General features: G+C 36.9%; 4 protein-coding genes across 4 annotated transcripts in view; 3 read left to right on the top strand and 1 right to left on the bottom strand.

Annotated features, from left to right (window-relative positions):
- The window catches only part of sec11a (SEC11 homolog A, signal peptidase complex subunit), an 8,444-nt gene extending 7,116 nt beyond the window's left edge, over positions 1-1,328 (top strand). Inside the window, exons 5-6 of the mRNA XM_041990143.1 lie at positions 519-576; positions 682-1,328. Of these exons, the coding sequence (XP_041846077.1) occupies positions 519-576; positions 682-732 (109 nt within the window). The 3' untranslated portion in view covers positions 733-1,328. The remainder of the gene's footprint in view (positions 1-518; positions 577-681) is intronic.
- A 1,603-nt stretch (positions 1,329-2,931) lies between these two features.
- On the top strand, positions 2,932-3,883 carry nmbb (neuromedin Bb). The gene is made up of 3 exons (XM_041990605.1): positions 2,932-3,141; positions 3,309-3,496; positions 3,592-3,883. Exons 1-3 carry the CDS (start codon positions 2,976-2,978, stop codon positions 3,643-3,645), a joined length of 408 nt encoding a protein of 135 aa, XP_041846539.1. The 5' UTR covers positions 2,932-2,975; the 3' UTR covers positions 3,646-3,883.
- A 5,382-nt stretch (positions 3,884-9,265) lies between these two features.
- LOC121644090 (tetraspanin-3-like) lies at positions 9,266-13,593 on the top strand. Its single transcript, XM_041991791.1, has 7 exons — positions 9,266-9,434; positions 10,126-10,317; positions 11,148-11,222; positions 11,486-11,587; positions 11,734-11,886; positions 12,047-12,130; positions 12,374-13,593. Exons 1-7 carry the CDS (start codon positions 9,372-9,374, stop codon positions 12,464-12,466), a joined length of 762 nt encoding a protein of 253 aa, XP_041847725.1. The 5' UTR covers positions 9,266-9,371; the 3' UTR covers positions 12,467-13,593.
- Positions 13,594-13,614: 21 nt separating this feature from the next.
- LOC121644083 (proline-serine-threonine phosphatase-interacting protein 1-like) lies at positions 13,615-20,818 on the bottom strand. Its single transcript, XM_041991778.1, has 15 exons — positions 20,667-20,818; positions 19,865-19,965; positions 19,393-19,467; positions 18,815-18,849; positions 18,615-18,721; positions 18,224-18,286; positions 17,883-17,975; positions 17,345-17,390; positions 17,069-17,148; positions 16,194-16,292; positions 15,738-15,834; positions 15,501-15,588; positions 15,266-15,354; positions 14,872-14,987; positions 13,615-14,720 (listed from the first exon to the last, which is right to left on the bottom strand). Exons 1-15 carry the CDS (start codon positions 20,745-20,747, stop codon positions 14,589-14,591), a joined length of 1,302 nt encoding a protein of 433 aa, XP_041847712.1. The 5' UTR covers positions 20,748-20,818; the 3' UTR covers positions 13,615-14,588.
- Between the last annotated feature and the right edge of the window lie 2,117 nt (positions 20,819-22,935).

The raw sequence follows: 22,935 nt of genomic DNA, 5'->3' as shown, positions 1-22,935 counted from the left end.
TCCTGCAGGTTTTAGATCAGTCGTGGGGATCCCTGGTCTTTGAGGGCCACAGTCCTGCAAGTTTTAGACATTTCCCTGCTCAGACACACCTTATTAAAATCAAATGGATACAACAGCTCATCGCATGTCCTGCACAGTGCCTGAATAATTTGATTTGGGTGTGTGGGAGGGAAACATCTAAAACTTGCAGGGCTGTGACCAAGGTTCCCCACCATTATTTTAGATGTTTCCCTACATAAACACACCTGATTTAAATTAATGGATCATTAGCAGGCTTGTGCAAAACTCGACAAGCTGTTGGGGTTGTCCCATTTTGTTTGAATCTGGTGGGTTGGAGCAGGGAAACATCCAAAAAATTGCTGATTAGTGGCCCTTGAGGACCAGAGGTAGACATCCCTCCTGTAAGGTAAATTCCTTATTTAAGTTTAGCCGAAATCGTTTGATTCAGTAACGGTATTTGTGGACCTTTTGTGTTGCAAACTTATTACACATCTGTAAGAACTCCTGTTTATCTCCAGGTTTGTGCCATATATCGGAATTGTCACCATTCTCATGAATGATTACCCCAAATTCAAAGTAAGTTGTTTGTTCCAAATAATAAGTCTTCACAATTTAAGCTTTAGCTTAAAAACTTATACATCATAACATCTACTGTTTTTATCATGTGTTTCCATCCTGCAGTACGCTGTACTCTTCATGCTGGGTCTCTTCGTGCTGGTCCATCGGGAGTGAGGTGTCCAAACTTCAGCATTCAAGAAAGATAAACTACGTCCAGGAAACCTCAGTCATGCCTCTAAAAACAGAATTACTTTAGACTTTATCAAACCCAACTGGCTTTTTTGTACCATTTGTTTGAACATTTTGTAGAAATGTGGATAGGGTGTTTACATTCGAAAAATCTAAGCTTTAAGAATATTTTTCTGATGAAACTAGGTTTGATTTAGTTTGAAGTCAATCTTTAATCAGAATCCTCAGAATGTGAAACCACATTCTTAGAGATGAACTAAGTTTTTTTTTCCTGTTGAATTGTTTTTAAAGATGTGTGACTTTGACTGCTGAAAATAAATATTAAATATGAAATCTGGTTACCATCCACTATGAATTATTTTAACTCATTTTGTTGTGGCCCCTATTCAACAATACCAGTTTTTATTCATGCTAATGAGTCCAGCTTATTCTTACAAACTGTTTTCGTTGTTTACTATTTTGTCGAGTGAAAAGCAACATTGTTTCTGCAGATGTTTTTAAAAGCCTATGTGGGGGAAAATGAGTTTTTGTATCTGTCACTGTTAAGAAGAAACTTGCATTAAAATTAAACTTTTAAAGCGTTTTTGTAGTATGTCAAGCTATTTACTGTTTTACCCAGAATTCCCATTCATCCATATATAAATATTAATGTCATAAAATCGTTTAAATGTTTTTAGTCAACCATTTTAAACATGTTTTTATTAAACAGTATTAAACCTCATTCTCCAGCAAAGCCATGTGTGAGTCCATCACCAGCTGCTGTTAAATTTTAGTGAGTTCTGCCAGAAATAATTTGTCATCCACACATTTTGTGGCAAATTAAATTGTGTGAAGGCATATTTGGTCAAACTGTTGAAATGCCACAGTGGGCAGGCATGGGTCATTTTTTTTCACAACTGCACATATTTATCATGTTACTCTTCTCTCTATTGCATGAAGCCGAAGTGTTTATACAATCAATGAAATTTCTGGCTGTCTTAAACGCCATCACGTCAGTATGATATGGATCTATATGAACTTTTTAAATTGACTGCATACAGTCTTCGCTTAGCTTGTCTTGACTAAATAAGCATTACCAACTATCTGAGTGACTAGTGGTCAGAGTTTCCCCTCAAAGCTTTTATGCTAAACACAAAGTCTTTTAAAATGGCATTTGAATCTGCTTTTGTACCGTAAATGTTGCAGTCTGTTGTTGAGAGTACAAAAGAGCCCCACGTAATCCCTGAATAAACTATCACTGCTGCAGTTACAAAGTTTATTGAAGCTTACTCTTCTAGAAATCATTTGTTTTGAACCTGAGATGCAAATATCCACTAATTTTAAGTGTTTGAGCTTGGTTCATTTAACCTGTGAGCATGGGGAGTGTGATGCTGTGATGTTCTGATGGTTTTCTAATTAGACTGACATTCAGCTGTGCAGAATTTATGAAATCTCAATATGTGTGTTAATGTCAAAGGTTATTAGCAAGACATGAGCCACAGCTCTTCTAAAATACTTCCAACTTTAGCACCCTGAAGTGACGAAGAGGCCATCTGTCTTATCAGCTCTAAATTAGCAGAGAGAATCAGCAGGTTCTCCTGTCCTTAGAGAACTGATGATAATCACAGTAGCATGCTGCAACAGGTCCAAATGTCATGTTGCTCATTGTAAGGGGCCAGACCTGGCCCTGGGAGCTGGAGGGGGGAAGTGGAGGAACCCGAGCTTGAAATTAGTGCATGTTTTACTCTACAGAGGAGCATTAGCAACCCGCTGAGTAACTCCATGGCTCCAGTCATACCAACAATGCATTGCCTTATTCAATGTTTGTTAAGGGTGTATAGATTATATATTGTGGCATTTTTTGTAAATAGCCTAAACTGTGAGATGAAATAGGGCTGTGTGCAGTTTTACGGAATTTTCCTTAAAGAAATGCGGACTGAGACCACTCCCCAAATAACTAATGAAATTTATCATTAAACTAACATTTGCAGTTATAGCTGCTATAAATGTAGATATGATGCTTAAATTACGTACAGCTAAAATGCGGGCTGCCCTTTACAGTCTAAACTATGACTCAACACATTTTATCTTAATTTTCAAAGCAAGCTAAATGAAAGGCACCGGCACCACAAACAGAGCCCACCCCGATCAGGAGAGCCTATAAAAGCAGGATGCGCCTGAGCGATCCACCACTCAGAGGAAACTTGGAAATTTGCGCCCTGGAGGACAGTTCTACAGTCTGCGCTGAGATGAGAGGACTCACATTGAAAAATATTTGCCAATGTGGCGTGTTCACTTACCTTGTCTTGTTTTCTTTCATGTCTTTGACCGCTGCAGTTAGTTTCGACCTGACTGAACTTAGGAATAAAGTTGCTAAAATCAAAGTGAATCCAAGAGGCAATCTTTGGGCAACAGGTGAGAAACGTCTCTTCTTCTTCTTGACCAAACATAGTTTTTTTTATATGTCATTTTATGTTTGTGCGTATTTTCCCCTGGAGATTTATTAACCAAACCCATGTTCTTTAAGGGTTTTTCCCCCCTTCAATAGTCAGCATTAATGGGCCTTTGTGTTGGTTTGGCAGGACATTTCATGGGGAAGAAGAGTGTGATGGATACCCCTCTGCTGCCTTCACCTGAGGAGCAGGTCGTCGATGCGCTGGAAGTCAGCCTTCCCGCGGAACAAACCGCACTCGGGGAGCTATTCCAAGAGTTTGTGCGGGTAGCGTTGCAAACGCAGGTGGACGCACAAGCGAGTCGATCGAAAAACCAGGTGAGGACCAGGCTGCCCCCTAAAACATATCTACACAAAATTCCAAAAAGGATTAATATTTTGTTTTCTTTAATGGTTGTTATTCTTTGTTGCAGGAGGCGGACTTGTTAATGAAGATTTTAGAAAACTACATCCAAAGCATAAAGTGACGCAGAGGATAATTATCTGGCTCGCATGAACACGGATTTAAGGTCATCAGGCCTTAATGGGTTAAAATAAACGAATCAGAAACATGCTATGGTCTCTTACTCATCCTGAGTGTACTTTACTGCAACTGTATTAACTGATGTTTCATTTTCCGTTGGCAACAGCGCTTTCCAGTTCATTCTTATGGTGTTATTGTTCTTTAGTTAGGCTGTTTATATGAAATAAAAATAATTATTTGCATTGTGTTGACTGTGATGTGATAACTTACAGCCTCCACACCTGATGTTTTGTGTTGTTTCTGCACCATCACATAATGCAACAGGAAGCTCAGACTATATTATTCTTTGATTGCTCCTAAATATCTTCGAATGACACCAGGGAATACACAGAGGACATTAATGAACCTGCTAAGTCTAGACGCCTCTTTAGTTTGACTCATTCTTTTCTTTAGCTTGTGCAGATCTCAGCAACAGTGCATGCATCACTAAGGGGTCTGAAATAAACATAAGGCACTATATAGTACACAGTCTGTAGTCAGTGTTGGTCTTTATACTGACTTTACTTTATTCACCACTATATATTTTTCTCTAGGGGGGTTTGATATGACCCTCTTTTATTTATATTTCCATCACAGATGGATTGTTCCTTATGAGCAAGGTTTTTTTCACTTTATATTGTAAAAGTGTTTTAAATAACAATTATATAAATACAAATATAGACAGCTTATATAAATACCATTTCTTTGCCTCCTGAGTATTGTGATGTGAAATCAATATCTTTTGTGCTCTTTTTTTCCATAAAGGGATGATCTGTGCTCTTGATCAGTAGGAGAGAAGGGAGACAGCCCATACAGCTTCTTTGCCTTGGGCTAATATGTTGTAACAGGTAGACTATTTCAGTGTTTCTCCCACTACGCCTCGTTTGTTGCTTGATGTCATTTTAAGATGTGGAATGTGCAACTTGTCTAAAATAGTTAGTGAGGAACAGAACTTACTCAACTCTAACACAGTTAAGTTAAGGTTGAGAGTTGTGCAGGCTTGAAGTATACATCTAAGAAGAAAAGAAAACTATATTTAAGACCACTCTCAGTTGTGAGTGTGCATCTTTAAAAAAATGAAAATCTAACAGTAGGCTTCAACAGTCAGGTTAAATTTCTCCATTTAGCTTGGAGTCTTGTTGTGGTGCTGCTAAATTGAATGTGAGGTGTTTCCATTGTGCCGACTTTTTGCTGTCAGAAATGGGGTCACGATCATCCTCTAAAGTAACCACTTTAACTTTTGTGTTAGGTTTTAACGTGCAACACATAAATGTGCAATAAATTCTTTATTCCAAGCTTTTTAAAACAGACACACAAATTGATCATTATGTCTTCATCATTTTATTGCTAAACAACAGTGTGGAGAATCTTGGAATCTTCAGGTGCAGAAGGTTGTTATGAAAGTGGGTTAGTAGGCAGGACAGTTGGACACAATTTAATAGATAAGACTTCTAACTAGGTTACAGAAGTTTTGTGGTAAAGCATGAAAATTTGCACTAAGGTCTTTTATGGAGAGTGAATGGAAAAAGAACAGATGTTTTGACAGTTTCATTTTTCTAACCCTATTTGGAGTTGAAAGGTAAAGTGTTATGCTTGCAAGTACAAGAGGTCATTTTGATACATCACAACGATACACAAATGCCTGTCTCTGTCTGAATGTAAACGTTAAAAACAGGTTTATATTTTCATTTTAATGACAGGTAATTATGCCTTTTGAAAAGTGTAGCTTAATGTGTCAGTGGAATAACTGATAGGATAACTGCCTGCTTGTATGAAAATTGTAGATCTCAATATGCTGATTGTTAACTGTTGAGGAAGGTGATGCTTTTATACAATTTGAGCATGTGCATCATTGCCCCTGAGGAGGTTCAGTTTGGTATGTCTGTGCTCGCTGATTACGTTGAATTTGCGTCTTCACCCTTATAAATGTTTAATGCTTTTATCTGCTTAGACTGATCTAGTACTCCTCCTTTCTGTTCAGTACACAAATGAACAACTTGGTGTCTCTTCTCAAATGAGAATCCATGTGTGCCAAGTAAAAGGATCATCTTAAATTTCAGGAAAAGAAATATTATTCATGGAGAGAAATTATATCACAAGAATCTTCCATTTGGCAAGAGTTAAAGGCAAAAGTGTTTAGATTTTACCAATTTTCTCCAGATAAATGTACTTATCTTTGGAGAATGATAGATCTAATGATTAGTTATTGAAGGCAGTTGAGGTGTGGACTGTAGAGAAGATCAATTTACAACAATTGACTTAGATAAGTTTGGAAATTTTAAGGCTTTGGAGTATACTTCAGTGTTTAGATTTTCTTCCAAAAGGACCCATACCTTCTGCTGAGATATGACTGAAGTTATTAAAAAGGAAATTTACTGTGGAACACAATACCTTAAATGCAGCTGGAACTGATCTATGGTCAAGTTCTTTTTTTACATACCAGTGTAGGTAAACCTTGCCAGAACCATGTTGGTCCCTCTTTTGTCTTCAAAACTGATTTAATTCTTTGTTGTGTAAATTCAGCAAGGTGTTGGTAACACTCCTCAAAAGATTTGTACCATATCGATATGATAGTATCACACAGTTGCTGCAGATTTGACATTGGTACATCCATGATGAGAATCTCTCTCTCTGGTGACTGTGGAGTCCATTTAAGAAAACAACTCATTATCACATTCAAGAAACCAGGTTGAGATGATTTTGGCTCAGTGATATAGTGCATTATCCTGCTGGAAGCAGCCAACATAGTATGGGTACGCTGTGGTCATGAAGGTATAGACATGGTCAGCAACTTGGGTATGCTGTGGTGTTAAACTGCTGTATACTCAGCTGGGGACCAAAGTGTGCTAAGTAAATATCCCCCACACCATCACCCCACCACCAACAAGCTAAATCTTTGATTTAATTCAAGATGGATCCATGCTTTCATGCTGTTTACATCAAATTCTGCCCCTGCAATCTGAATGTCTCAACTGAAACTGAAACTTATTAAACCAGGCAAAGCTTTTCCAGTCTTCTTTGTTTAACTTTGGTCCTGTGTGAAAAATAGCCTCACTTATTCTTAGTTGACAGGAGTGGCACCCAGTGTGGTCTTCTACTGCTGTAGCCCATCTGCTTCAACATATTCAGAGATGGTATTCTATAAACCTTGGATTTAATATAAATATAATGATATTTTTCACACAAAATAGTAATGGCCTGTTCTAAATTTAAAACCACTGACAGAAAAAAAACAAAAAAACTCTCTTTTAGCAGATATATTTAAAACCCCTGTCAGCATTATACAGTAATATCCAGCTGAGTACAGAGACGATGTCACACTGATGCAACAAACTATGGGAGCACAAGTGTTAGCCAATTATTAGTTCCGCCAAAGTGAACTTCATGTATTCAGCAGCGTTGGTTTATCTGTCTGTTAGCAACATAGCTGAAAAAGTTATGGATGGATTTTGATTACATTTTTAGGAAATCTCAGAAATGGAGTAAGGAATAAGGGATTAGATTTTAGGAGTGATCCAGATCACCGCCTGGATCCAGGAATTGTTTGAAGGATTCTTTACTATGGGGAGATAGGGATAATTTTGCCAAAAGAGCTTCTAACTCAAAAATAATGCCCTTAATCATTGTCAAAAAATTACAGTTGCTTGGCAAAGGTCTGCACTTTAGGAGCGTTTCTAGTTTATCATCTTTATCTCTGGAGCTATGTGTTAATAATGACTCTCTTTCTAAGTTGACAATAATTTGTGTAAGAGTAAATAAACCATCAGTTTTCATGTTGCATTAAGCAAAAATCTGTCAAATTGCATTATTTATCCTGACATTTTCAAATGGGAGGTAAAATGTTGCAATACAAAATTAAAGGCATGTGTCTGTGTTTGTGAGACTTCAGCACTCCTGGTTCTGTGCCTCTGCATGTGCTTGTCTTCCTTTTTTATTGCTCTGTTTTAGTAATGACTTAAATGATAGCCAGCAGGTAAACTTGATGCATAATTTACACTGAGAATATATGTTATGTCAATAGAAGTAGCCTCAGCTTCTTCTGAAGTTTGTAGGTTGCACTCTAGTTTGGTTGAAACACCAAAAGCTGACAGAGACAAATGTGGCAAAGTTTCTCTCAATAACACCAAAGCCTTGGGCACCAGTACAAGTCATTATTGATTGAGCACCACAACTTATTTTCAATTGAGTAATCCATCTTGAGCTCATAGGAAACACACAGATGGGACATGTGTCACTCATTTTCATTTTTGCCACCAGACAGTGTGCACTGCCTATATATTTTTCCAGTGTCTGACTAAACATCTGAAAATTTTATTTAGTTGAAATAAGGATGATCATGTGTTTGTAGGGCTTTGTTACTGCTTACCCTTGATTTCCCCTTTACAAGTGTTCAACTAGCAATGATACACTGCCACCCTCTGGCCCAAAAACCTCAACTACAATGCCTTTCCAGGCGAGGCTCTGCCTACAAAGGAGTTCAAAAGAGGAATACTGCCGGAAAATGATGCAGTATAGAAAGTAATAATCTAATATGCATTAGTACAAAGTGCATGCTTGTCCTCAAGACCAGCTGCTTAAACTGACATTGTCCTTGAGCGTCAGATCCTAAGAAGGTGCTTTTTACAGAAGCGCTTAGAAACTCTTGCATTGTTTATCAGGTCCAGATTTTCTAAAACTTTATTTCATGGCCCTTTATAATCATGGTGTTTCACAGGTTAATAGCAAGTTTTAGCTAAAACCTTTGTGCTAACACACTGTGCAAAATGACAAACCTTTTTACATAGATCAATTTTTCATACTTTGCTAAGCGTTGTAATTCATTGCAATTATATTGCAATTACATCCTTTTTACCCCCTTTTTGTATGTATGTAAATTGTTATAATAAAACCACATTTAAGCAACAGCCAAAGTAAATGAAAATGTTCAGTTGACAAGTCAGTCATTTATTCCAGGAGGTGATCAAGGGCATGTCCAACTTAGTTATTTTAGATAAATGTCTGACACAACAATATTCACATCAGCAGCTGCATGAGCAGTGCAAACGCTCAGATGTCAAAGTAAAATATCTCTTCAGAATGCAAGATAGGCTTGAATGAAGGGACAGAGCTTAAGAGAGATTGAACCAGGTGTAGTATGACAGTAACTCTCAGCATCTTGGTTTGCAGAAATTTCAGTACAGGGGAATTTTGACATAGCTTCTCATGCAGGGGCTGGTGTAGGTTGCCCCGAAGTACACAATGCTTTTTCTGTCATTCTAATTCTCCGGTAGCAGTGTCACTACTCAATCAAATAAATATTGGGATATTTTTATGTAAAAATGTCATTTTATTTTTCATTGTCGTTTGTTAATAGCTGGAAGTTGGGACCTGAGAAATGTGCAGCCATGAACAGGCAGACGATGAGGCATGTGCATGTAGCCTATAATGCGGAATATTATTTTGAGGAGTTCTGTTTAATCGCAGACAATCCGTTTTGTTTTGACTGGTGATGTCACTAGAGCACGTGACCTTCATTTTTTTTTCTTTACGGTGATTTCATTGGACGAGCCCGGGGGAATCTGCACGGTGGGGCAGAGCGAAGCCATTTTATTATTTTAACTGCAAAGGTGCAGGTGCACCGAAATTAGACAATATATATACATATATATAATAACAATAATACCTGTGCTAGTTTTTAGTTTTAACGGTAAAATGGGACAGTGTGGCATCACGTCATCAAAAACCGTCTTGGTTTTCCTGAATCTTATATTTTGGGTAAGAAAGCGAAAGGTGTTTGAACAGTGTGCAGCATCCCAGCGAGGCCAGTGATGGAGAGCGTTAGCATGCTAGCAGACTGCGCCAGAGATGCGCTGCAGTCTGCACTTTGGCATAGAAGAGATGGTGTATTAGGCGGGGTATCCCCGGATTTAATGTAATATTTTTATTGTCGAGTGCAGCTCATTAATTTGAGAATCGACTGTGTTAGGGAAGCTATCTTCAAGGGGTTTTGTGTAGATACCACTCACAGGTCATTGCAATGATGTAATGCTAAAGCAGTCAGGTAGCTTCAGCTGATTTTACCCCCCGGCTTCATCTGGACTACAAGGCATTATTAAATTACAAGACCGACAGAGATGGGTTAAAATATAGAAATATAAAGCAGTAAACAGAATTTTAAATTTCTTTCATGATGTTTGACTACAGTCAACATTGAACCTTCTTTATCTGTCAGCAGTTACAGTTATTACTGTTAATCACGTCAGGCGACGTTTGTTTATAGCTCGTTTTTATTTTATTTATTTATTTAATGCTAGCTTATTTATTTAAAGTATTTTTTTACAATTTAATTTTTCTTTCAAACCACAAAATTATCCTCTGAAATGAAGTCGTGGACAGTGTTGGCTCAGCCTCCTCTCTCTGGCTCTGTCTGTCTGTCTGACTTGTGTGTCTTTGTTTCTTTCTGCAGGCTGCAGCTGGAATTTTATGCTACATTGGAGCTTATGTGTTCATCACATATGACGACTACGATCACTTCTTTGAAGATGTGTACACTTTGATTCCTGCTGTTGTAATCATAGCTGTCGGGACTCTTCTTTTCATCATTGGCTTGATTGGCTGCTGTGCAACAATACGTGAAAGCTCCTGTGGCTTGGCAACAGTGAGTGTTTACCTTGACTTTAAATAAGCAGATTGCAAAGAACATGATATATATGCCATACTGTAAAGCCTGCTTAAAGCTTTATTTTAAATCAATGATGAGGACTGAAAAAGACCTTTTTGCCTTTGCAAAATTCCTCTATGTTCTTATCAGCCCTTAAAGGAGAGTCTGCTAATCCTGCTCCTGCACTGCCATGCATGTTTGAGATGTTTCCCATCATCACCACACCTCACCCAAATTAATTTGACAACACCAGGCTTCTGCAGATCTTGATGACAAGCTGAATTAAATGTAATGAAGCAGAGAAGCAAGTTGGGCTATAGGTCCTGAGGAACAGAACTGGAAAGATTGCCTTAAAGCATCCCCTTTAAAAATAACTCTAATGATGGGAAACAAAATCTGCTGCTGTTGTGTAACACAAAGTTTTCAGTAAAATAACATATTGCTTCAGATATCCAAGATAAATTTATATGATATCATCTGAAGCTAAAAGTGTTTTTGCTACAACTTTTTCTTTCCCTTTGTTGCTCTTAATTTGTTCTGGAAATACATATTTAGCTTTTGACTGGGTTTCAGTAACAAAGACTGAGGAAGTTTGACATCAGCTGGACTTGAACCTTTGGCTAGTTTTAACAGGGCCTTGTGGGTTTTTCGCCCCATCACTAAAATCAAAAGGAACAGCTTTAAAAAATCCCTGTAGATGTTCATACTGGCACCTGAATATTGTTTTAAGTTGTTCTTTTAACACATCGTTAAAGGTAAAAAAAAATGTGCAACTCTTCAATTTAGATTTTTTTTATTTCTGATGTTTATGTTTCTCGTCTTTTCAGTTTGCTGCAATTCTCCTGTTGGTGTTTGTGACAGAGTGTGTGGTGGTGGTGCTTGGCTACATATACAGGGCAAAGGTAAACAACTCAATGGCCTACATGTGTTTTAAGCCTTTAACTGGAGCAAAGATAGCATTTCCTTCCGTTGCAGGATAAAAAAAGATGATTTGTTTGTGGTGTACTCTAGTGTAGGATTATGCAAATTGGAGCGAGATGTACTTGAATCTCACTGTTTTTGTTTGAGGATATGATAATTATCAGAAGAATTACTACCTAAAGATAATGAATTTATATGGCTATAAAGCTACAGTCAAGTAACAGCAGCTGTTTATTTCTTGTAGGTAGAAGATGAAGTGAATCACTCCATCCAAAAGGTTTACAATGAGTACAGCGGGACCAACACTGATGCTCCCAGCCGGGCTATTGACTATGTGCAAAAGCAGGTGAGGAAAATGTCAGCTAAAATGCACTCTTTCATGACTAATTGAGTTATTTACAGACATATTTTAGACTTTTACAGAAATTATTCATTTAAAATGTCAAATGTTGGGAGATTTTCTTTCATCATGCTTGGTTATTTTTCTCTTAGCTTCACTGCTGTGGTATTCACAACTACTCTGACTGGAGGAACACCCGCTGGTTTAAAGAGTCCAAGAACAACAGTGTCCCAGTGAGCTGCTGTCAGCCCAGCATCAGCAACTGTACAGGCACTCTGACTCGACCAGGAGATCTCTACCAAGAGGTACGTGCACAGAAAATGTTGCTGTAATATCTTTGTTAAATCATAGATGCAGACTTGAGCTGTAAGATGGTCTCTGATCTTACTTTCTATGCATCATGTTTTATCAGGAATATGTTTTAAGCTTTGAAACCCATGCATTATCATTTATTTTTTGTCCTAGGGCTGTGAAGCTCTTGTTGTGAAAAAATTAAAGGAGATCATGATGTATGTCATATGGGCCGCATTAACCTTTGCATCTATACAGGTAAGTATGTCAAGGCTAAAAACTCGTAGGTAAAACACTTCTTTAGAAATGAACACAAAGGTAGTATTTTAGTAAATGTGCAGAGTATGGTATTAACATTATGTCATTGGTTATTTACTGGATCATCCCTGATGTGCTGCTTCCCTGGATACATATCTGTAAAATCATTGAAAAAAGACTATCTTGCCTTTTGATCACAGTCACTTTGCTCCCAAATGAAATTGGCGTGCCATCTGCTTGCAGATGCTGGGCATGCTCTGTGCCTGTGTGGTGCTGTGCAGGAGGGGCCATGATCCGGCGTACGAGCTGCTGGTCACAACCAACAGCTACGCATGAAGGACAGCCAGACAGCACGGCACTCAGAAAATCAACAGGAGCCTCACCGGACATGTTCACAGTAGATTTCAGCTGTAGTTATATAAGCTCAAGCACACCTCGCACAACTCATGATAAAGTAGCGAACACTGACCATGTGGTGTGGGTGGGGGGGTGGGGGGGAAACCAGTTATTTATTGACATGCTCTCTAAGCTATCGTTACTTTAAATGTTTTTCTTTTGTTACAATTTTCAATATATAAGCCAAAATTGTTTTGTGGCTAATTGACATAACTGTTGCAGATGTTTTTTTTTTTCTTTTAAATGTGGTTTCATAAGATTTGTGTTCATCCCTGGTGAGGGTGATGATGATGATGACTAACTTGGAGTCTTGTGTGAAAATATGGTTGGGAGTGTTACATGGAATGTACTGCCTTGTGTGCAAGTTTGCACTATGAACGGAGTTCTTGAGATACTTCATTGATGTTTAGATGCATCAGTTATGCTAAAGAACATTAAACATGTACACTATTCCTAAAATCCTGGTTTGACCGGATTTTTGGAAAATCTTTTTCAGTACAGATTTAAGCTTTTCATCTCAGTTGTTACAAACATACAGTCAGTGTTTAAAAAAATAAACTTGAGTGAGAAGAAGAATAATGAAGAAAGTCAGTCCTTTTTATTTGTTTTATATGTTTAATGCAGCTCTGTATTTCTTGTTTCCCTCAAAGCCATGAATGATAGAGAATTCCTTATGTTGACACATATTCCCGATGTGAGTAATACACATTTTGTTTTAAAGTGGATGTTCTCTGAATCAGGCTTCACTAGTGAGGCATTGCCAATATCCAGTATATATTGTGAATCAACCTTTTAGTCTCCAGTGCCATTGGTAGGATTTATAACTGACTTTACCTAAAGACTTGTATGTGTAGATCCAGTTTGTCAGTAATTTCAGTTTAGTTTGTTAGAAACCTGATGCAAAGAACTATTTACACATTATTTTATAATTCTTTGTGAAACTGTACACCATTCTAATCTTTTTGAACTGCTAATTTGATCCCATAAATATTTAGCTAGTGCTGCAGATGCAATATTGTGTTTGACTTGCAGACAGAAGAAAAATAAACTCATACATTTCAACAGGACTTTTTTTGTGTGCACTTTCATCCTCTGCAGAAAACAAGGGTATTTTATTAGTCTCATCAGTTATCAGTAAAATAAATATATACATTACACATGTGAATAAATAACCATTTCTTTTTTGAAGAATGTTAAAATGCTTTTGATTTTAGTCACAGTAATTTGTAACATCATTAGCTGCTACCATGGTGACTGATGGAATTCTCAGGGGTTATGCAAAACACTGGTCACTATATGCTGATAAAGCCAAATGTAGCTCACAAATACTCTAGCATGTTCTCTATCCAAAGGCAATATTCAGTATGAATTTTTGTAATCATTGCAGTATTTATTTAATACAAAAGTTAAAAAAAAAATCAGGCAAAAGTAAGTAAAGACGTGTTTCTGTTTTTGGGGGAAGATATTTAAAGAGGACAAAAGCTATTTAATTAAATGGCTACCTTCTCATATCTCATGCAGCCAGTTAACACTTCATTTTTCTAAGCACATAAATTCTGTCTCTTATGTCATGCACTGGTGTAGTCATACCTTCTCTACATTTCCTCTAACCTCTTTTTACTAAAAGAACTATATACAGCCTTTATTTTCTTAAACTGGTGTTTCCTGTTCTTCTATTTTGGAAGACGCCATATTCTGGGTACCAAAAGTAAGACTTTAGCAATCTGTTTAGCAAATGAGGTAGCAGGGTGATATCATGACTAATTTTATTATTAGGTGATGACACCAATATAAGGTAAATGATTTCCTTCATTTCTGAAATGTTCTTACTTATCCTTCTGCCCATAAGTGACCCTAGATTTTAATTTGGGGTGTCAAAATCTACTATTGAAATTAATCATAATTCCACAAAAATTGGAATTTTATACACAAAAAAAACCCCATTAATGTGAAGCTGTAGGCTGTGGTGTGTATGGTTGGTCCGTTCTCATGTAAAGGGTTGGTCTATTTTTTGAAGAACATGCATTTTCTTATTGTGATATTTGCACATGTACATGCATGTTCAGATTTTGCCCAGATAGTTTCCTGGCACCAATCCACTCAGCCCGCTCCTCTCCACGGTCCACCAGCCATCCTCTCCTTGTTGCAGCATTCGCACCACGTCCCCTCTGTTCATAGAGAGTTCATCTTCTTCCTGTTCAGTCAATGTAAAGATTAATTACGGTTACATGTCATCTAAATACCTGCATCGTCTTTTTAATAAGTCAAGGTATTGGTTTTTGAAAAACTGTTCTGTCTTGGCCATATTTTAATAGTTGTGCAGAAGCTGCAATGATGGTGATCACCTGTGCTGTATATTCATAAAGCACAACATAAAACTGGCTATCGGCTGGTGGGGTGTCCAGTGGTGCTTCTTGCTGGAGGCCTGGAATGGGGGCATATCCACCATCTAACATCTCACCTAAGATAGCAGTCAAAGAACAAATTACAAATACAAAATGCTTCACTTTAAAGTCATGTCTAAATAACAATAACAATAATCAAACACAATTGTACATGTGAATTAATGTTTACAGTAAAATGATCTAGGTGGAGCACATTCAACTTCAAAATGTTTACAGTGTTTTCTAAAATATATATCAGAACAAATCAGCCATTGTCTGAGATACTTTAAATTCAGATGTTCATCTCTATTTAGAGATGTTAACATCAATACAGTAGAATAATTGCAGTACTCACATTCCCCAATAGATGACAGCGCTGATTGTGAGACTCGAGGACTGTCTGCGTTTATACTCATAGAACTTCTGAGTATTGGGTCAGAAGACCTGTGTGATCCAAATTAAAAGACATACAATGTCAGGTTCAATTAATTACTTCATGTTTTTTTTCTTTTTTCTTTTCTTTTAATGATTATGGTAAAGTCAATCACACTTCTCGCTCTAGATTTCTTTTAATAATACTTGTGTTTCACCTTCTTGTTGTCCATTCTCCTGAAAAATGAGCTTGACCGTTGCTGGTCCTGAACACCTCACCCTGGTAGCTTTCAAAGACTATGGGTTCTGTGTGGAAAAAAAGAGAAGTTGCTTATTAGAGAAGTCAAGTATTGCTTCCTGTCTTAGTTTCCACTAAAAGAGTGCTGCTTAACTTTAACCTAAATGCTTTTCCTTCTTTTGTTGAATGCTACGTCTATGACACTTTTAACACTCACTTGGTGGCCTCAGTCCCATGCTTTTCATCTTTATGAAACAGTTGTTGTCTGTGGTAACGTCACACTGTTCCAGAACCTTCCTCACCTCCTCATAAAGCTGAGTTTGAAAAAGGAGAAATTAAAATTGTGCTGTGCTTTTGTGTAACTATTTTAGCCAACGGAGCAAACACTTTTGCTGTTAGCCTCTCATTTTCAGTGTGGTTATGCTAAGAATGGTTAACAAATATAAAGTATAAAAGTTATTCACACAACATACAAACCGATATAATGAACTACCTATGTGCTCTCTTGGACTACATATTAGCATGGAAGAATAATATGTTTTTGTTGGACCATGGTAATTTTGATGTTATTGCATCAGTTTTACCATCATAACAGCGTCCAATTACTAATCCATTTTAATGGCTAGGTAACAATACTTTTTGGTATCTTATATAAAGAAAAATGTGATCTCACCTCATCATCTTTAACACACTGCATGGAGAAATGATTGCAGTGGTCCCATAGAGCACACCTGAGCGTGCTGATGCGATCTTCTTCCAGTTGCTGGAACACCTGAAACACAATTGAAAAAGCAGTTGTTAATAATGTTGTGTCTCTTGTTTTGCTGGGTTTTATTTAACTCTGAAGTCGGGAATGACATCACACCTAAACTGACTGTGTTCCAGTTCTAAGTTAAAAACAAGTAGGATTTGATCAATATTGTATTCACTGACCTGGTTACTCAGTATTAGTACCATCAGCTGTTAACCATGCATTTCCCCTGTATTGAATTTATATAAAGATCAAACAATGTGTTATGTACCTCTGATCTACTGAGACACACAGTGACAAAAGTGACGATAGTTTGTTACTGCAGCTAACTTGTCATGTATGGGGAAGCCATGAAGAATTTTAATGTTAGGGTTATTAATCATCCACCAAATTTATAATATAGGAAACCCTATTTAGCACATCTATTTTTATGACTGGAAACTCAGAAATTCCTACTTTTGTTAACACACAATCACCATAGATGTCATAAGTGTTTTTAGTCCGAAAGTTTGTAAATTTGCCTTATCTGGAAAAAGTCAAGTCACAAGATTACATCTCAGGTGTATATTGTCATGTAAAACTGTTTAATAGAGTTTATCTGCACACTAAGCTTCTGCATGATTACAAAAATGCTGCTCAATTTCTGTCTGTTTCCATAAACTCCAGACTGGTCAGGAGCAGATGAGTCGTTTTCTGTTAGAGGTTGTGGTTTGAGGTTTAATCTTTAGGGTAGGAAGCATCAGTTCTGGGTTATTTCTTGGTTAGAACAGCTAACAGGAATTTGTTCTCCGCAGTACCTCACACGTGCTTTTGTGTGTCTCCTCCCAGTCTTGGCGAACAGTTTCTAGTTGTTCAATGTTGTTCAAATACAGCTTTTCTGTGAGAGGATGACATATCATTGTCAATAGTTGTCAAAGAGAGAAATGAAAAAACAAACAAAAAAACAAAACAAAGATCACACAATGTCCAGTGCCCTTTAAGATTTGCTGTGAAAAAGTATTCTCCAAACATGACATGAATACAGCAAGCTACAAATGTCTGGAGGATAAACACAGAAAACCTTCAGGGGATACCTGCTTCATTGGCTGCTTGTCTGCATTGTTTGGTCCTGTGACGTACCTGTGAAACAAATATATAAACAGAGATTGGCCAAAGAAAATAAAATATTACTTATTTCCTATGATTAAATGTACCTTTAACAAGTTGAAGGAGACATTTCAGCATATGAACATACTTAAGTTCCGCATGCCAGCTGTTTCACAATAGCAAGGAAAAAAGTCCCTCTATTGCTGTTGCCTCTCTTTCAGCTAGAGATGCAATATATCAACAGAAGTGACATGTGGGGGTGGGCAGATCTAGCAAATGGCTCAGTTTATATTTTGACTTGATTTGAATAGTGAGACAGTATAGTATAGTATATATATATATATATATATATATATATATATATTGATGAGCTGCTGCCAGTCTTGAGAAAGACATTCTTTAAAATGAGATTTTCAACAAGAGTCCCTTTTCTGGTGAATGAAATGTTAAATACAATAATAAATCCTAAATACGCAAAATCTTTTCTTTTTTAGTGAGCTAACTCATTCAGCATATTTACGGTACCTTCTCTGGGTTTTTGGGTGGAGTGCCTGTTTTTTCAGCTCCCAGCTCGGCTTCCTCAGCCTCTTTGCACTTCACCTCGTAGCTCTTCTTAGACTGTTAGAAATCGAAACAGAAAGCACAGACCACAAGTTCGTTTAAAGAACACACACAATCATGTTCTATTTTATTCTGAATGCAACCTAAATTTATATTTTTTATATTTGTGCCAGTAGAATTTCTTACTTGCAGAGTTTTTTTTACTTGTGCATTAACATGTGCCACTGCAATCAGTCTTTTCATGTTGACAAAATGATTTTAGTGTCATTTAACTTCTACACTGAGAAATTATACCAGTGTCTTACCTCCATAGTCTTCCTGAAGAAAGAAACCTTTTTCTTTTGAACTTTTTCCATGATGCTTTCAAACTACAGAAAAAAAAACTTGCATGATAAAAGTAAAGATTCTGAAATAATATTCTCAGCTATATAATGATATAAATAACCTTTACTAATGAATAAAGACCAGTTTTAAAAACGGCATAGGTGTTGGTTAAAGGACTAGGTTTAAGCAAAGTGATTTAAAATCATTAACAGAAAGTACAAACTGGCCATTATTCAATTATTGTTTGAGTTGCATGCCATTTCACTGACAAGAAGGGTATGCTAAGATGCCTCTTATTTTCTTTGAGGTATCCACTCTTAATTTGTTACTGCTTCATAGATCAGTTGCTAAGCAATACAAATTACTCAGTACCTTCTTCCTCTGTTCTTTCTGACGTTCTCTGAAAGTCTCAATCTTTTTCACCTCCTCTTTCAATACATCAGATAATTGGATGTGAAAGTTCCCAATGTTTTCAATTTCTGCAACCAAAACATTCCAAACAGTAAAAGAAACCATTTCACACTTTAAACAAAATTTTAGTTTAATCTTTTCTGCAGAGCAAACATACTTACGGGCTTTTAATTGTTCAAAGGATGCTCTCAAGGTACTGGAAAAAACAAAGACCACAGCCAAGATTGGATATAATTCAGTGACCCTTCTGAAACTATTCTGACATTCATAACTACCACTTGCCAAGTTAAATGCACCCAGAGCTTTTTTGCTTAGAGACCATGCAGCTAAATCAGAGATGCACGGATAAGAACAAGCTGTGGTTTTAATTGTGTTACCAGATAATGCAAACACAGTATGAAGATTTACAATTTGAACCTTAACTCTGTTAATGTAAAAAATTAGCTTTTTTTTTTAACCTAAATTATTTTTACAGTTAGATAAGTGTCTTTGACAAATGCTGGTGACAGTCAATTGACTACAAACTAACTGAGAGACATTCAATGCAGACACAAAATAACGTGTTTCCTATAAAAAGCATATGAGTCAAAGGTGCAGATGTGGTTTTGTTTTATATTTCAGTTTGTTTTAAAAACATCTTAAATAAATAAGTATTAATATAATTCACTTTCGTTCTTCACAGCATCTGTAATCTTGTCCTTGTAGGCAAACTTTGAATATGCACTGATGTTTTTTTCACCTGATCTCCAAGTTTCCTCCAGCTTTGCGAGCAATAGTCATCAGTTCTTTTCCATACTTCTCCTCTGCTGAGGCCCTGTGCGGTATTAAGAGACACACATAACTATGGATTATCGAGTTTGTATTTTCTGTGTAAACGTGACCATACAGCATGTTATTGTCATAACATGAACAAATGAGACCCAACTACTCTTTCTCTTTTGCATACATCACTGTTTTTATGCTTTACCTTGTTGCCACTGAGGTTTCAGAAATTTTGCCCTTTTGCACAAAGAAACACTTTGAGATGGAACATCATGAGCAACCACAATAAAAAATAAATAAATAAATAATCAGGATATTCTTTCTGCTAATATCTCATCCAATATATATGTTTCTATTGCAGAGTGATTTGAAAATACGACTGTCTTTGATAATTTCACAGAAGTCCCTATTTTCATTGTTGGCTTTGGTTTTAGTTACTGAAGCACAACCTCATCTTCAAAAGCTCTTCCACATCTTTGCACATTTGCCTCCCCTCTCGTAACCTCTGGATCACAGCATCATAGCCGGCATGGCAGGTGAAATCGGACCCCTGCATCAGGAGAACATAGAAATCCCATGAAGAAATGCTGCAACAACAAGAACAGCTTAAAAACTATTACAAAATATCCTTGCGTTGATCTTGAAGTCACTGAGGATTAGAAATGGAGAACTAACACTTGGACTTCACAAAAATAACTGATTATGAAAAGGTAGTGTAGTCAGTACTTCTTCAAAGTTTTTTTTAACCATGACACTTGAATGTATCATAACTGTACCAGTATCTATACTGATTTAAACTGTTTTAAAATACAGTCTACATTATTTGATATCAATATAATACACAAACTTTAAACTGCACTCTACGCAGTGTTTCTCAATCCATGTTCCCGGGACCCACTGCCCTGCATGTCTTAGACAAGTTGTACTCCAACACACCTGATTCAGATCACTGAAACTTCCTCATCAAGTTCTTTGCAAACTTGTTAACAAGCCATTCATTTAATTCAGGTGTGTTAAAGTAGGGTCATCTCTAAAACCTCCAGGGCAGTGCGTCCTGAGGACCAGGATTGAAAGCACTGCTCTACAGTATATAGCAATTGCAGGAGCACATTCATTTTGCTACTTAACTGTTTATCTTTCGACTTCAACATTAACACTTACAAGAGAACCAAAAGTGTAGTATGTAAATGCATTTTCAGTTTTTGGTACATGCAACTTCATCAAGACAGGAGGCCACAAAAACAGACTTACCCAGAAGGCATCTTTAAACATCAAAGAAGACATCTCAGTTGTTACTTCCTGAGTTTGGCCTTCTCTTACAGGTCTTCTCATGAAAGAGAAGCAATTTGAAGAAAGCTGTCCAACGTTTAGTTGAGTAAAGTGTGTTTAAACCCTTGAGTGGCCCAAATGTCAGTGAGTCATTCTGAATGAGGAAGAGCTTCTGTCCCATGATGTCACTGACCACAGTCAGCTCAGTGGCCCAGCCCTCTGTCTAAGCAGTGAGAGACAGGAACTTCTGTTATGTGGATGATGATAATACTACACATGTACAGTAAGAGCTTGTTAGCATTTTGGCCCAGGTAGCTGTATACATATGGACAAGAATGTTTGTGTTTAATATGTTTAGTTTGTTTCTAGTTTGCTTAGTGAAATATACACTGGCACACAGTACGGTTTCAGTCATACAATACCTGTAAGAGTAAAAAGAGAGTAAAAATGTAACCAATGGCTGACAGTCAACTGCTACCTCACAGTAGATTGGGCTTTACAGGAAATTAGCCACAAGTCAATCAACTTCAGTCCAAATGTGGTGAATACATTTTGATAAATATATTCAGATTCTCCCTTGAACACCAAAAAGACCAAAATCTGAAAGACTATAATGACTGATGCGTGTGGGTGCTATCTAATTATCATTTTCTATTGGTGGGAGCGTTAGCTTTCCAGATTCTTGCTAAACACCAATTTCACATGAAGCTTGGAAGATTTATGCAATCCAACTCTGTAACTTAGAACGGTGATTAAAAGCAAATTTCTGTAAATTAAATCAACTTGGAAAGGTTGAGATGATTAAAAAAAACCAGAAGCATCTTATCAGACCAGATAACACCTGATTTTTGATCTGTTGACATTGACATCAGATCATTGCTGTTTGTCTCTTTGATTTTGGCCAAATTAACAACAATCTCGCACAAATGTCATGGAGTTAGAACCTAAAAAATGCCACTTGAGGCTATACTTAAAATGATCTTGTTTTAATTGAGTTGCGATAATGCCTTGCCAGTTGGTAGTAGCTTTCTTATGTTGTTAAGGTTTCTCCAAGGCTGCTTTTTTATTAACTCTGCCTTTATTTTAACTAGATATTTATGGGTAATTTAGAAAAGGATAATTATATTATAATTATATTATTAATTATATTACAAATATAATATGATCTTCATGAGTGAGAATTAGCTTGCTTCACATCTTAAAAGCATCCCTTGTTTTGTATTTCCTAGAATGCCCACAAGAGGGAGACATATTCCTTTGTAAAACATCAAACCCCGTGGCATCATATTGTATTTGAATGAGATCAAACCCACCTATTGCATAGAATCAACAGTTATTAAATCTCTAAGGATCAGGTGGGGGGTTGACATAAAATTCCAAATCTCTCTGTCCAGCTGAGCTGAATACAAATCTGTGCCTCGGGCATTTCTCAGGGAAGACACATGAACGAGCACATAGAAGCTTATTATTGATTTTCAAAGTGAGGAGAAAGACAGACTGTGGTGTCTCTCACCAGTCGCTCAATGAGATGTGTGAAAATCTTTGGCCCTCTCACGAAGCTGGGGGATCATTCTGTCACACACCTAACAACATGTTAAAGGGACAGTACAAATCAATACAGCCAACTGAGAATAATGGCACTTGGTCTGCTTAAGTGTTTTTGTTTGTTTTATGGTTGTGTACTTCTCTGGATAATAAAACACAGTAATTTTGCATATATTGTGCTAACAGGACAAATGTTTTATTGATTAATTGACCAAAACACATGAGTCTTAGTAGTTTGTTTTAATTATTGCCATGTACCTCCAACATGTCTGCTTTCTGTGGCTGAATAACAATGTTTTCAGCTTTGTTACCACAATAACTTCAATTTTATATTTTGGTTTCTTTTTTTTTAAATCTCCATTAAATCTCCATTATCTCTGGACAAATTAATCAAAATCAAAATGAATCAAAATCACTAATGTATGTGCTTTAGGCATTTCCTCAACATCTACAAGAAGTTTAAATTTTAAACCTTTTTGTTTAAGATCATAGTATAAACCCTTTACTGTCAATGGAGAATTTTTTTTTGTTCTGCTACTTTCTCAAAAGTCTCAGACCAAAGCTAGCCATTATTCTGGACTTGCCATCTTTGGGTTCAGGTGGAGAGTAACAATTCCCTCTTGGAAAACCGAACATCTACCACTTAGAGTGAAAATAATCCATCCAGGCCAAGGCTTACAAGTTTTCACATCTAGATGTCTGGGTC

The sequence above is a fragment of the Melanotaenia boesemani genome, chromosome 1 (assembly GCF_017639745.1).
Source record: "Melanotaenia boesemani isolate fMelBoe1 chromosome 1, fMelBoe1.pri, whole genome shotgun sequence".
NCBI classification, from domain to species: domain Eukaryota; kingdom Metazoa; phylum Chordata; class Actinopteri; order Atheriniformes; family Melanotaeniidae; genus Melanotaenia; species Melanotaenia boesemani.
The sequence above is the reverse complement of the archived record's forward strand: the minus strand, read 5'-3'. Positions and strand labels throughout refer to the sequence as shown.